This window comes from Ctenocephalides felis, unplaced genomic scaffold, assembly GCF_003426905.1.
Source record: "Ctenocephalides felis isolate EL2017-DRISC unplaced genomic scaffold, ASM342690v1 CF-g0.4_SCAFFOLD_01492, whole genome shotgun sequence".
Classification (NCBI taxonomy): domain Eukaryota; kingdom Metazoa; phylum Arthropoda; class Insecta; order Siphonaptera; family Pulicidae; genus Ctenocephalides; species Ctenocephalides felis.
Window position 1 is genome coordinate 52799940 of NW_020537646.1, and position 15442 is coordinate 52815381.

The following is a 15442-nucleotide window of genomic DNA, read 5'->3' on the forward strand; positions in this document are numbered from 1 at the left end:
AAATATCATATAAACTGCTCGAAGTTGTTGTAAGAAATGTAGTTAACTTTGTTCTGGGTCCTCTGAGTTTTGGTAGTATACCGATAAATGCCTATTGTGTTTTTGTTCAATTTGTCTACGAAATGTGTGTACCTTGTACATTTAAATTCTTACTTTCATCACTTACTTATAATTTATCTTTGACAATCTTGTATATAATGCTATAGAACTTTAATATAGCTATAGTCAATAAATTTGATATATTTTTTATGTTGGGAGTTTCTAATTTAATATATTGTCATAATCATTACGACTCCCACATTGGTGACTCACGACGATGGAGATGAAGATAAAGGAGTTTTATTTTTCGAGGATTTAAGAAAAATTGAATTTGACGCAGCACCATAGTCACCGGTCTTCAGAGACGACCTATAAGGTTGTGAACTTACGACTTACGAATCATTACGACTCCCACATAGCTATAAACGAATATAAGAAAAAAAATTCTGATCTCCAAATGTTACTTACATTTTGGTACAAAAAATTTGAATGTAGCACTATAATTTAGCCCATTTGTGAATCACCTTGTGCCATAATTGTAAAAAAGTTATTAGCATGTTGCATTACATTTTTCAACTAAGCCCTCTTTCTAATTATCTTCAATCAAATATTACAAATATTTAAATATCAAAAACAAAGAATTGTAAAAAACATAGTTCTTTATTTAAGCCACATCGTTCGAATATAATATATGCTATTACAATTTTTGCAAATTCAAAACTTCACTCATTTTTATATATATATATATATATATATATATATATATATATATATATATATATATATATATATACATACATATCACACTTCCAATTCGCTAGAATACTGGAATTGGGAATTAGAAAATTCATGGTTAGAATTTTCTGTATGCATACTTCCGTATAGTCCAACTGTTTGTCGCTGTGTATCCGCTTCGCCAATACTTTGCTCTGTTCGAATCAAAACTTCATGCTCATGGCCATCTCCAATCCGATACATACTTGGACACCAAAATCTTCTGCTCAAAGAATTGCCTAAAACAAATAAATAATATAAAAGGCTATATAACGTAATTATGCTAAAATTTGCAACTAAATCAGTTTTAAGTTAACTAAATGCTGTATATAAGCCCTACAAATTAAATTGCTGAAATATTCCTAGATACAATAATGAAGCGCTGTTGAGTCAAAATCAAGTGCAATTGGTTAGTAATCCTCATGTAATACAAAAAAATCTAATTTTGTAACATTTGGCGCCAATATACGTAAACATGAAATAGTGGTTAAAGCGCAGCTAACTACCTGTTATATATACCATGATTTGGTATAGGTGTATATCAGAATGAACTAATTTGCGACGAATATTTTAGTGAAACGTGCGCAACGTTCGTTTTTGGACAGAGTTTCGCGTAAAACTTTCTTCTTTACCTAATAAGTATACCATAATTCAATGGCGGCAAGCATTTTCTAATTGCTGATACGAAAATAAATCCCAGAAACAGTTTATCATAGAAATTATATAGAAATTGCTTTAATTTTGTAATTACTATTTAGTAATTAATTTATTTAGAAAATCGAGGTGATTCTTCAGGCTACTCATAATCAAATTATCGTGTCTCTTTCGTTGTCACACTTCCGAACAACTAGTAGTGCTTCCGAAATTCCAGTATCATAATTAGAAAATTCCATTATCGAGAAATTAAAATAATCAATAATTAATGAAAATTATTCAATAATTAATAACAATTGTTCAAAATATTTTCGAATAGATTATTAATTAAAAATACATACCGTAAATTTGTAAGTGCTTATTAAATTGGGCGACTAGCGTATTCTACAAATAACTTCTGTGAATGCTTACAAGGAATTTGTTAACTTTTTCCAAAAAAAATTTTTTCTTTGAAAAATCTGAAATATTTTAAAAATTAGATTTTTTTTGTAATTTTGAAATTTTTAAATATTCGAATTTTTTTTTGAGTCTTTGAAAAAATATTCGTTTTTTTTGTTATATAGACGTATTGATTATGTAGATGTATGTATATTTATATTTATATTATTTATTTTAGTCGTATGCATATTATTATTCATTATTTATCTATTAACTATTAACTAGTAACTATTAACTATTCACTTATCACTATTCACTATTTAACTATTCACTATCAAATTTAACTATTCAATATTAACTAACTATTTAACTATTAACTATTTACCTATTCACTAACTATTAACTATTTAACTATTAAACTTTTGCTTGTGTAAACGGTGTGAAAAAAATGATTTTACAAAAAAATTCGTATCATTCAAAATTTTCAAAAAATTCAAATTTTTGAAACTTTTCATCATTTTTAAATAAATGAAAATTTTGAAAAAAATCAAAAACTATCAAAAGTTCTAAAAAAGTTAATTTTTTACAAAACTTTCAGAGTAATTCTAAATTTTCTAATTTATTAAAATTTCTAAAAAAAACTTTTTTTTTTCAAAGATTCAAAAAAAATCGAACATTTAAAAAAATATTAAAAAAACAAAATTACAAAAAAATCTAATTTTTGAAACTTTTCAGACTTTTCAAAAAAAAGGAACAAATTCCTTGTAAACATATACAGAAGTTATTTACGCTAGTCGCCTAATTTAATAAGCACTTAAAAATTTATGCTATGTATTCATAATTAATAATCTATTTGAAAATATTTAGAACAATTGTTATTAATTATTCAATAATTTTCATTGATTATTGATTATTTTCATTTCCCGAATGTTTATTTACGGTGCAAACAGTTCCAGCAATTTGACTTAAGGCACGATGTCATGCACCACTAGTTAAATTTGTATTGTATTGACTCTAATACATGTATAATATTAATCTTAAAATATTTCACTTCGAGAGAGCAAAAAAAATTGTAGCCTTTTATTTTCAAACATAATACTCATACTCCATGTTGCTTTGTTTTCATTTAACTTTTTATCATTTACAATATCAAACAGTGCATATTGAACTTCTCCTAATTGATTTAGAACACTTTGAGAGCAAGAATCATTATTAGCATTGGATCAAAATATTACGTTTGAGGTATTTATTACTTCCTTTTTGTCCAAATTTAATCTCGCATTTCCAATATTAAAGTCTAAGAGTTCTTTAAGCAAAGATCTGCGCACTTTGTCCACCAAAGGGTTAAATATCTCTTATAATAAGTTACTGCAGTTAGAAAGAATATCCAAAAACAATAACGACTTAAATTTCATGATTTACTTTTTGAAATATAGAGAAATATTTAATACCTTATGTAAAATTGCTAAAATTATGTATAATGACAATATTATTACGAAATCTAGCAACAAATAAAAAGCAATGTGGTCTCTCATTAAATCTGAAGTGAATTTAAAATTGTGTTCCTCTGAAATAGTTTTTCTAACTATAAATAACGTCAAAATTTAAAATAAACAAAAATTTGCAAACTCTTTGAATAATTTTTTTGTTAATGAAGCATTTGATACGACATCAAACATTGTAAGTCGACCCAGTTATTTCTAGCGCTTTTTTTTCTAAAATCGCCGTAAATTCCAAATCATTATATCTTTATCCTATTTCTAACACAGAACTCTCTAACGTTATCTTATCTCTGAAAAACACCTACTCTTCTGGTCCTGATGGAATACCATCGGATATTCTTAAATCATTTTTTCCATTTTTTATTGATAAACTTTCATTATGTTTCAACAATGCTATCAGTGAAGGTTCATTTCCTAATCATTTCAAGCATTCAAAACTTAGAACTCTTCATAAAAAAGGTCCTACTGATATTATTAATAATCATAGGCTCATTTCTTTGTTGAACACTTTTAATAAAGTTTTTGAAAAAATATTGTATAACAGACCTAATAACTTCCTGTCTGCAAACAACATTCTTTTTAAAAATCAGCACAGTTTTCGTCAAAACCGCTCAACTTTTCATTCAATTCACACATTGGTTCATATTGTCATAAACTATTTTGAAGAAGGTTCTTATTGCGTGACAGTATTTTGTGATCTTTCTAAGGCTTTCGATAGTTTTTAGTTTTTAAAGATTTATTTATTTCATTTATATTAGATTATACATACATATTTCTATACAATTTATATAAACATGTATAACTATCCTAAGATATAAATACATAAACTTATATTTAATACTAACTAGTAAAAATTAAATTAACCTATAAATACATTTTTAATCATGGTAAAAATAATCACTAAAAACCATATTTACAATAATAATAACAAAAGAATACATATTACATATATGATTGGAAAATAGTCAAGACTAATAACATATGCTGTAGGAATAGTTTAAGAGTAATTTGATCTCTGTCATATTTTATACTTGATTATCTTTTTATTGATGATGGTAGCTTGTACTTATTGTACCAATATGTATTGTCATTCGATCCAATATTACATATATTAGGATTTAAGTTAAATAAACAATTAGTATAAAATCTTTCAGAGATAATTGTTATAAAATCTCTCACTAATGGTACATTAGTGGAATCATGTAAGAATTTTGTGCTAATATAATGCATATTTATTGGATTCCTTGCTTGACCTATAACAAATCTCAATGAAACATTTTGTACTGACTGTAGTTTCTTAATATTATGTTTGTTTGTCATACACCAAATAGGGGAAGCATACATCATTGCGGATCTAATTATTGCCATATAAATTCTTTTTTTATTTTCAATATTAATAGAACTGTTATAATTTAGCAATGGGTATAATATGTATATTAAATTTTTTAATTTAATTATTTTATTACTAATGTGTTCATTGAAATTAAGTTTCCTGTCTAAGATGACACCCAAATATTTAACAGAACTACTCCATGGTATGATATTATTATTAAGATGCAAGGTTATATTGGGTGTAGGATTAATTCTTCTTCTGTTTTGTCAATATTTATTTTTATTTTCCATTTATTTGTGTATTTTATAATTTGGTTCAAATGACTTTGTAGTTTCTTAATGATTGCTTTATCTGATTTGCCCGAAGTGAAAATTACAGTATCATCCGCATACATTAATAATTGCGTGTTGATTTTTGTAGGCATATCATATGTATAAATGGAAAATAAAATCGGTCCTAAAATACTACCTTGAGGCACACCTGCTGTAATGGCTCTACATGTAGATTTACAATTGTATATACTAACATAAAATTTTCTATTAATTAAATAATTTCTAATTAGACAAACCAAATATTTGGGAAAATTTAGAGCATTCATTTTATAAATTAGTCCATCAAACCAAACTGTATCAAATGCCTTTTCTATATCTAGAAGAACTAAGGCACTATTTCTTCTTCTGTTAAAATTAAGGATGGTTTGTTCTGTTAGAATGGATAAAGGATGGAGGGTGGAATGATTTTTTCTGAATCCGAACTGATTATTTGGTATCACATTATTATTTGTTAAAAATTCATCAATTCTATTGCATATAACTTTTTCAAGTATTTTAGTCAAAAGGTTTAATAAACTGATAGGCCTGTAACTAGTGGGGAGATCGCTGTCTTCATTCGGTTTTTTAATAGGTATAGTTTTAGAAATTTTCCAAATGGGTGGAAAATAACCATGTTTTAAAATGCTGTTAATGATTTTAGTAATTAGAATAATAGGTTTTCTGCTAAGATTTTTTAATATAATATTCGATATTCCATCTGGACCTGGGGTGCTTCTTGATTTTCTACTGTTTATAATAGTTTTTATTTCTTTAGGAGTAGTGAATTTAATATTTGAGATTATATTACTGGAAGTTGGGAATATCGAATTGATTGTTCTATGGACGTGATTACTAAAGTAAGCATTCCCTAAATTATCATTTTGCTTGTGTGTTTTTTCAAAAATATCAGCTAATAAATTAGCTTTTTCTTTATTATCAGATACATATAAAAAATTTAATTTTAGATTAGGGATATTTTCACGTTTCTTTGTGAATTTTTTAGCATAAAACCACATATTATTGTGATTTAAATTTGATTTCCTTAGTTTATCACTCCAAATATTATTTTTGTGTTCTTTAATTTTAAATGTTATGTCCTTAATTAATTTATTTAATAGTACCTTTGCTTCAGAATTATTAGTTTTTTGCCAAAATCTTCTTATTTTATTTTTATATTTGATTAGATCTAATATGTGATTGGGAAGGGAAAATGAATTAATAGTACTAACTTTAGGAATAAACTTATTCATCGCCGTGTGAATGTTATTTGTTAAGCACGTAATTGATTCATCAATATTTTTGGTGTTATTAATAGTTTTATTAATCACAATAGTTTCATTTATATAGGATCGAAATTTATTCCAGTTTGCCTCTTTAAAATTGTACTTCATATTATAATGTGGATTTGTGTAATTTTGTATGCTATTGTATGGTATAGGTAGTATAACTGGATTATGATCGGAATTAGCTTCTGTTATAGTAAATGGTAAATAATTTGTGTAAATATTTTTAGTTAAAGCTAGATCAATAGTAGATGATGTTTGGAGTTCATTTACAGGAAATCTGGTCGGAGAAACAGTATAATGCAATGCAACAGAATTAATATTATTACTTAGAAACTTATATAGTTTTTTACCGTTAGAATTTTTGTTGATACAATTCCAAAACTCGTGTCTAGAATTGTAATCGCCTGAAATTAAAATTTTTTCATTTAAATTCAGTAATGTTTTTAAATCAGATAATAATAATCTATTGCATGGAAAATAAACTCCACAAATAGTAGTAATCTGATTGTCTAGAATAATATTTACTGCTTCTGCTTCAGCAGCTTGTAAATTTGGGATTCGAACTCTACTAAATTTAATACCATTTTTGATGATCACACATAAACCTCTTTGTCCAGAATTTGAAATGTCTCTTCTTATTATTTTAAATCCAGGAATATAAATTTTGTTGATAGGTTTTAAAAGAGTTTCAGAAACTAACGCAATATCAATATCATGATTCAATAAAATATCATTCAATTCAATAGTATTTTTAGTAATGCCATTTGCATTCCAATACATAATATTCATGTTATCTCTATTTATGTACATAATGTTAGAAAGCATTGAAATACTAACATTTGTTTATCTTTCTCGCAGGTAGTATTTTTAATATCCTTAGCAAGATTCAGTAACGTATTTATTGTATTTTTAACGGTATTGTCAGAAAACAGTATTTTTAATTCATTAATAGTTTGAAACATTTCATTTACATTTAGGTTGAGATTTGAGTTATTAGGATGATTAGAGGAGTTATCAGTATGTCTACTGGATCAGTCTTAGTCTTGAAAAATTCGTGCCAATCCAGAGAAAGTCCAAAAGGTGAGAAATTATTTCAAATCCGCGTAGAAACTTTACATTTATAATTTGAAAATTTTTGTAGAAGCGTAATTTAAATAAAACAATGGACGGTGGCAATTTCGTGAAATGTCAAACGCTTTTGACAGATGATGTTCAATTACGTTTAATAGGATGTTTTACGCGAATATTATTTATTTATGATAAATTTGTAGTAAGTAGTTTTGTTTGTAGTTTTATTTATATACAAAAACGTTAGTAAACGGGCCGCAAGTGTTACTAGAGACTCAAAATATAAACTTTTTTGATATGTTAATATGAAAATGCACTTTTTGGCATATTTTTCTCAAACACGGTGCTCTGAAAGATCTCATTTGAATAATTATATACTCATTGGTATTTATAAAACATTTTCTAGGTTATATTATTTTTTATTTATCTTATTTAAATTCAGAACCTAAATTTGGTATCGATCAAATGGACATTTTGTCGAATAACATTTTTCCAATTATAATTTCCCAGAATTTATCGCAGAATAGATATTAATATATGAAGGTCCGGGATTAAAGAGGTCCACCACCGATGTGCCAAAAATCAGTAAAGTTAAGCATTGTTTAACAACAATATATGAAAGTAGAGGAAAAAGATGTATAGCCAGCTACAAACTTGATTTGAAAACGATAATCTTTGAAATGGGGGAGATAAACAGTAATCTTTGAAAATCCATAATAAAAGTATTTTCTTCCGTTGGTAGTTTTAGCATTAGTTAAAAATGTAATTATTTTGTAAAATACCTTTAAAATTATAATAAGGCTTTAAACCTTTTGCCACCTGCCCGTTACAAGTTACCCCGCATATAGGATAAAAAGGTCTAGATAACAAATTTTTGGAAGACATCAAAAAAGCACATTTCTACAATGATGAAGTAAAAGTCAGTTTACTGAACGTAGTCAGATAATTGTTCGTTTGATATGTCTTATTTGTTGTGATATAATTGTTATGGTTTTCACAATATAGTTTATATTTGCTCAAAGTCAAATTGGACCTTTGTGCCTCGCCCTGCTCTACATATATACTTTTTATTAAATTTACTTTAATTCATCGAATGTAACTTGAAACTTTTCAAAAAGCAGGTCAAAGAAGAAATATATATTCAATTTTTATCTCTCCTCGCAAAAATTTGAAAATTTTGTATAAGCTCAGTAGTATTATTTACAATTATACACAAAATCCAGAATCCAAAAAGAATCTGAAAAACTTGAAACGTAATTAATAAGCCGAAAGACCAAAAAAGATTCGGATTGGATTATACGATGTTTTCCATAGAAAGTGTATAAAACTTGCAGTTTGATTGTATTGACAAAATATAGACAAACTAATGGGGTTTATTGTTTTTATAATACCTAATTGTATACAGCATTCAAACAACACATCCTTATGCACTTAAAGTATTAATATTTTTGATTCTCTAGAAATGGTTTAGAATATACCTTATTTAGCAAAACAACGTTTGCCGGGTCAGCTAGTCTTTTATAAATATTCATTTCATGTTGGAAGACTGATTCATGATTAATTATTTCATTCATTTCTGGAGGAATAACACTATATTTCTTAATATGTTCCCCCGAAGGGAACATATAATTTTTAAAAATGTATTCACACTATTGTATTAAATTAACTTTTATTTAAATTATATTTCACTATAGTCACTTCACAAAGGACAACACGAGAATGATATATACAAAGTATTGTTTAAGGATTATACACATACAATATATCTATTCTAGAGCTCACGCATACACGTCCGTTCGCATCGTTCTTTCGATAGTATTTCCCATGAAATCCTTATTAAAAAATTAGAAAAATATGGTGTGCGTGGTTTACCACTTCAACTATTCACATCTTATCTATCTAGCAGAACACAATCAGTTTATCTTGATGATCAAGACTTCACAGTAATATCTAATAACTTAAAAATAAAACTCGGAGTCCCACAAGGCTCTATTCTTGGTCTCTTATTATTCTTAATTTATATTAATGATTTGCCTAATTGTACCGATCTTTGCAAATTTATTCTTTTTGCCGACGATACAAGTTTAATTATTAAAGGAAAAACTTTTGAAGTTTTCAGTTTTAAACTAAACCAATCATTGATTGCAGTTTCTAATTGGTTCAACTCTAATAACCTTTTACTTAATAACGATAAAACTAAAATAATCAGAAGGTGACATAGGAACAGCCATAGTGAACGCACGTCTTTTTTCTTAGTGTATATTGAGTATATAATGAGTGATGTAGGAATCTACAAGTGAACATTAAAAATTTGTAAAATTAGATGAGTGACGAAGTGTTGAAAAAGTGGAAATAAAGTAGCAGGGACAGAAGCAATTATAGTTAAACGCATTTACATCCGACGTCGATCAGACACGAGGCAACATAACCTCACTTTACATCGTTGCTTTGGAGTGCTGCCATCTAGTCTAATCATCAGTATCACACCGTACATATCACCACAACCTCAAAAGGTATAATTATTTGGTGGTACAAGGTAACAAGTTGTGTTCTAAACTAAACTAAATTACATTCGGTGCTGCCATATAACGGGATCTTAGAGCATATCGATCATAACAGCCCCATGGAGCCTAATAAAAGATCAAAAACAAAAAAACAGAGGAAGGGGGCATTGAGAAAGTGTTAAGAGAAATAACGGAGGTGAAAAACATAGTAGGAGAAAATCACCGAATTTTAAGAGAGGAAATTGATAGATTAACGGAAAGCCTGAAAAAAAGAGAAGAAGAATGGAAGCAGGAAAAAGTACAAATGTGCAAAGAAATACAAAATTTGAGCGATAGACTGACAAAAATGGAACAAGAATCAAAGGCGGCAGAGATAGAGACAAGTAGAAAAAAAAAAGCTGCAGAAACAGGAAGAAGAAAATTTGAAGCAAAAGAGGGCAGAGTTCGTGGGAGAAGTGAAAAGAATGCAAGATATAATTGACCACCAGGAGAAATAAAAAAGGAGAAACAATATCGTTATTAAGGGTTTGAAGGTACAAGGTAATAATTTGGAAAAGATAGTCGAAGAGTTCGTAGAGGAAAAAGTGGGAATAAGGGTCAGAATTAATAGAGCGTTTTGGTTTGGCATAAATAGAGAGATGATTGTAGCCACAATCGGCAGCTGGGAAGAAAAGGTGGAAATTATGAGAAAAAAGAGTCGCCTTGGTGGATCGACAGTATTTATAGATAATGACTTAACGCGAGGCGAAAGACAGGTGCAGAAGCAACTGATAGAGCATGCGATAAAGGAAAGGCAGGCGGGTAATACTGTCAAAGTAGGCTACAGAAAACTATGTAGGAATGGCAAATGGTATACGTGGGAAGATCTGAAGAGAAAAGAGAAGGAAAATGGAAGGAAAGAGAATTTTTTACATTAGGTCAGCCGGCGGAAATGGGGGGGGGTGAAGTAATATTCTGGAATGTTGCGGGTGCGGTTAATAAAAATAAGGACTTCTGGTATTTTGTGGGTGGATACGATATAATAGGAATAACAGAGACATGGGTTGAGAAAAAACGTGGACTAAAATTCAAACATACTTAAGGGTTTAAGTGGTGTTGCCAGTACGCTACGAGAGAAAAGACAAAGGGTAGAGCAAGTGGAGGAATCATCACCGGTGTAAGAGAAGAAATAGCCGAGGAAGAAGATGCGACAGTAGAATTAGACGATGCGATGGAAAGAATAGTAAAGATCGCAGGTGGTAAATGGACTATATGGACAATCAATTGCAAAGATAAGATAAAAGAGATAATAAAGAAGATAGCAGAGAACTTGTATGGGCGCTTACGATTAAAAGCTATTATTGGAGGAGACCTCAATGTAAGAACTGGAGTAAAGGAAAGTTTTATAGATGATGTAGAAAGAAGGCCGCGAGAATCAAGGGACAAAACTATAAATGTAGCAGGCGAGCAATTGTTAGAGATAACAGGAGAGAAAGGCTGGTACATACTAAACGGAAACATCGAGGGAGATGAGAAAGGAAAATATACCTATATTTCAAGCATCGGGCAGTCAGTAATAGATTACATTATAGTAAACTCGGAAGGCATAAATGGGATTGAGACATTTGAAGTGGTAGACAGGGTGGAGTCAGATCACATGCCTGTGAGTTGCAAACTTATACACAACTTTGAAAAGAAAATGCAAAGGCAAGAAGACGAACGAGAAATTATTAAATGGGAGGAAGAAAGCAAAGAAATATTTCAAATCGCAACAGGCAGAAAGGTATACACGGAGCAGAATGTAGAGGAAAGTTGGAAAGAAATTAAAAACACAATACACACATGTATGGTGAGGAAGAAAACAAAGATAAAAGGGAAAAGACTGGGTTATAGGAGATGGTGGGATAGAGAGTGTGGTAGAAAAAAGAGATGGGTGAAAGCTTTATTAAAAAAATGGACGTTAGGTAAAATGTCGAAAGAAAAGTATCTGACAGCAAGAAAAGAGTTCAAGGCTCTCTGTAAAGGAAAAGAAAAAAGCAAAGCAGACGAAGTAATGGTGGAAATAAGACACGCTAAAACAGAAAAGGAAATTTGGGCATTTATAAACAGAGGAAGGATAATAAGGGTACAACTAAGTGAGAAAATTACGACAAGAGAATGGAAAGAGCACTTTATGAGTCTGCTAAAAGGGCAGTATATCCGTTTAGTAGAGAAATGGAAGGATGAAAATGTGAAGCAAGTAGAAGAAGAAGAACTTACTGACGCTGATATTAGACAACACATGAAAAAGTTAAAGAAAGGTAAAGCGGCGGGGATTGATGGAATTCCAAATAAAGCGCGGATATTTATGACGGGTCGAACAGAGCGGCAGATATGTGAGCTGGTTAAAAAGGTCTGGAATAGCGAAGGAATACCAGAAGATTGGAAAGAAGCGCTGATAATGCCACTTTATAAAAAAGAAGATAGGGAGTAGGTCAGTAATTACCGAGGAATAAACCTATTATGTACTGGGTACAAAATTTATTCTTCCATATTAAACGAAAGGATAGTTAAAGATTTAGAGAAAAACAAAAGTTTACCGGATACGCAAGCAGGTTTAAGGAAAGGTAGAAGCACTATAGACAACATCTATATTCTAAAATCTAAATCATGTAGTAGAGAAGGAATTGAGTAGAGAGAAGGGCAAGCTTTTCTCGTTTTTCGTGGATTTGCGGGCGGCGTTTGACTCGGTAGATCGGCTTAAATTATGGAGTGCTATGGAAAAGGCAGGAATTAAAAAGAGCTTAATAGAAAGAACAAAAGAAATATATAGTGAGACAAGAAACAAAGTAAAAGTAAGAAACAAAACAAGTGAGGTGTTTTGGACAAGAAAAGTCCAAGAGTCCGTCAAGGATGCCCGTTAAGTCCAACACTGTTTACGATCTTAATAGCGGATTTCGAAGAGGTGCTGAGAAAAGGGCAAACGGGAGGCGTGGTAGTTGGAAAAGAGAAATTTTGGAGCCTAGCGTATGCAGACGATATGGCATTTTTGGCAACAAGCGAAAAAGACTTGCTGGAAACAATGAAGCGGCTAGAGCGGTACTTGGAGAAAAGGAAATTGGTATTGAATAAGGAAAAGTCGAAGGTTATGCTTTTTAAAAAAGGTGAGGAAGAAAAAAAAGTACAAACTGGCTATGGAAAGGGGTCAATATAGAGGAGGTTACAGAGTTTACGTATCTGGGGTACCACTTTACAAAAAGTGGAAAAATAAAAGTGCATATCAAAAACCTGACTAAAAAAGCAAACACTGAGAAGTACGTGGAGCCTCGGCGATAAGTTATTCCACAATAACTTCAGCAGGAGAGTTAAGATGTTTGACAGTTTGGTAGTCGGAGTGTTGGCTTACGGCGCAGAGATTTGGGGTTGGAGAGAGATCGCAAAGCTCGAAAGAGTACAGAAAAAATACCTGAAGTGGATACTTGATCTGGAGTCCTGTACTCCAGATTATGTACTCTATGAGGAAGTAAAACGAGACAAATTACATCTGAGATTAGCTAAGAGAGCGATTAATTATGAAAAGAAACAGTTAAAGACAGGAGTAAATGCCATAGTGAAGGAGTGTATTAGCGAAAGAAGAAGAGGTAAAGGGGATAAAGAGAGGTTGGATGAAAGGATAAGATATAGACAAATGTGGATTTGGCCAGGAGGACATAGTTCAGCTTAGTGCAACCGGAGCGAATGTTGGAGAGGTACTGCGGGAGAGAGGAAGCGAGGTACAAAGTCAAGAGCACTGGAACAAACTGGAAAGATCCAGATACAATAGAAAGTATAGAGAAATAATGACAAGTGGGCTTCCGCAGTATCTAAAAGGCTGGAGCAATGGTTGCGATCAGAGAGTAATTGCGCGGTATAGATGTGGCACTATGGAGAAAAATAACAAACACTGGCTGAACCCTGAAGAACGAAGGTGTGAGCTGTGTGGAAAGGAGGAGGACACGGTTGAGCATTGGAAAGAAAGATGCGCGATGTTAGAGAGAACAAGCATTTCTATAGAAGACGTTCTCTGTGGCAGGAATGACAAGGAAGGTCTAGGCTGGTTGAAAACAATCAACCGCATGAAGAAATCAAAGAAAAAAGAGTTACTTGGGCAACCAGTCCAGAACGTTAAAGTTATTAGATCCCCCTGATTAGACTTTTCTGTTTACTTTTTGTATATAAAGTAAGTTTAAGGTATTATTGTGACTTAAGATAATGATGTATTTCTAGGCCATTACGCTGAAATAAATAAATATAATAATAATAATAAATAATGTAAGTACCTACTGCAGGAGTGGTAAAGGTAGAATTCGAAAATTGTTATTAGATTTTTCTTCTACGTATTTTGTTGATTAAACTAAAATAATGTCGTTTCGAACAGTCAATAGGATTAATAACGAGATCAATTCCCTAATTATTAATGATGTCTTCTTCAATTTTTCTACCGTTTCTAAATTCCTAGGAATTCAAATGCAAAAAAAAAATTGGGATAATCATATTTATTCGTCATTAATACCTAAACTTTCCAGAACTTATTTTATGTTAAGAGTACTTAAATCTAGAATTAGTTTAAATTGTCTTCTTTCTATGTATTACTCCAACTTCTACTCGCATTTGGTCTACGGCATTCAATTTTGGGGTTTTTCAGCATCCTTAAAACATGTTTTCAAACTCCAGAAAAGAGCACTAAGAATCATGTTCTCTGTGGGAGTTGTAATGATTATGATAATATATTTAATTAGAAACTCCCAACATAATAAAAAAATATAAATTTATTAACTGTAAAAATATTTCGATATCAAAAATATACATGACATGTCCCATTGTTTTTTACAAATAAAAACCAGCCTGCTTGATATCGCCACACACTCCCTGCCCAGTGTTGATCTCACAGTTTTAAAAAAAAACACAGGGAAACACGTTATAAAAATGTGGTGGGAAAGCAGATTATAGCAGACCAGTGTTGTAATACTGGTTAATTACAAATTTCCATGTTTCGTCAGCAGATCCACCGTATGTGGTGATTCGACCTGCCATCAACTCCATATTCTGCATAAGGTTCTGATTAATGAAAAACATGTGGAAAATTTCCTGTACCTCGATGTCGGTGAACTTCTAAGATTCAGCCTCCATCTAATTGGTATTAGTTATATCAGAATTACTTAATGTTTAGAATGCATAATTTATGGGTACAGTTTCCATTTCTGCAAGCGTTGCATTCGTATCTGATGAGTTCCGATCAGAGAAAGAAGTTGGCTCTTTATCCAAATCAGGATCATTGGTTTCTTTGACATAAGAGTCCAGAATTGTGAAATCCAATAAATTATATCAAATTTTGTTTTGACTCGTCGTTGTCACCGATAATGGGAGGTAGCATTATAAGACGATTTGTTGAGTTAACAGAGAAAGAGAGGTTAAATTGCATTCCAATGAAAAGTTCAGGCTCCAAATTATTTTTTCTGTCAGCAAAAAAAAAACTGAGGTCTGGGTATACCAAATGAGTAACCTCGGAAGTCTGATCCAGATAGTAAATGCGTTAACTATGATGGATTGGACTGGACGTACCTTATAGGTCGTCTCTGAAGACCAGTGATTATGG

General features: G+C 30.7%; 1 protein-coding gene across 1 annotated transcript in view; it reads right to left on the reverse strand.

The window, feature by feature from the left end:
- Nucleotides 1–840: 840 nt before the first annotated feature.
- The window catches only part of LOC113371386 (transmembrane protein 184C), a 230966-nt gene continuing 216364 nt past the window's right edge, over nt 841–15442 (reverse strand). Inside the window, exon 8 of the mRNA XM_026612013.1 lies at nt 841–1052. Within this exon, the coding sequence (XP_026467798.1) occupies nt 841–1052 (212 nt within the window). The remainder of the gene's footprint in view (nt 1053–15442) is intronic.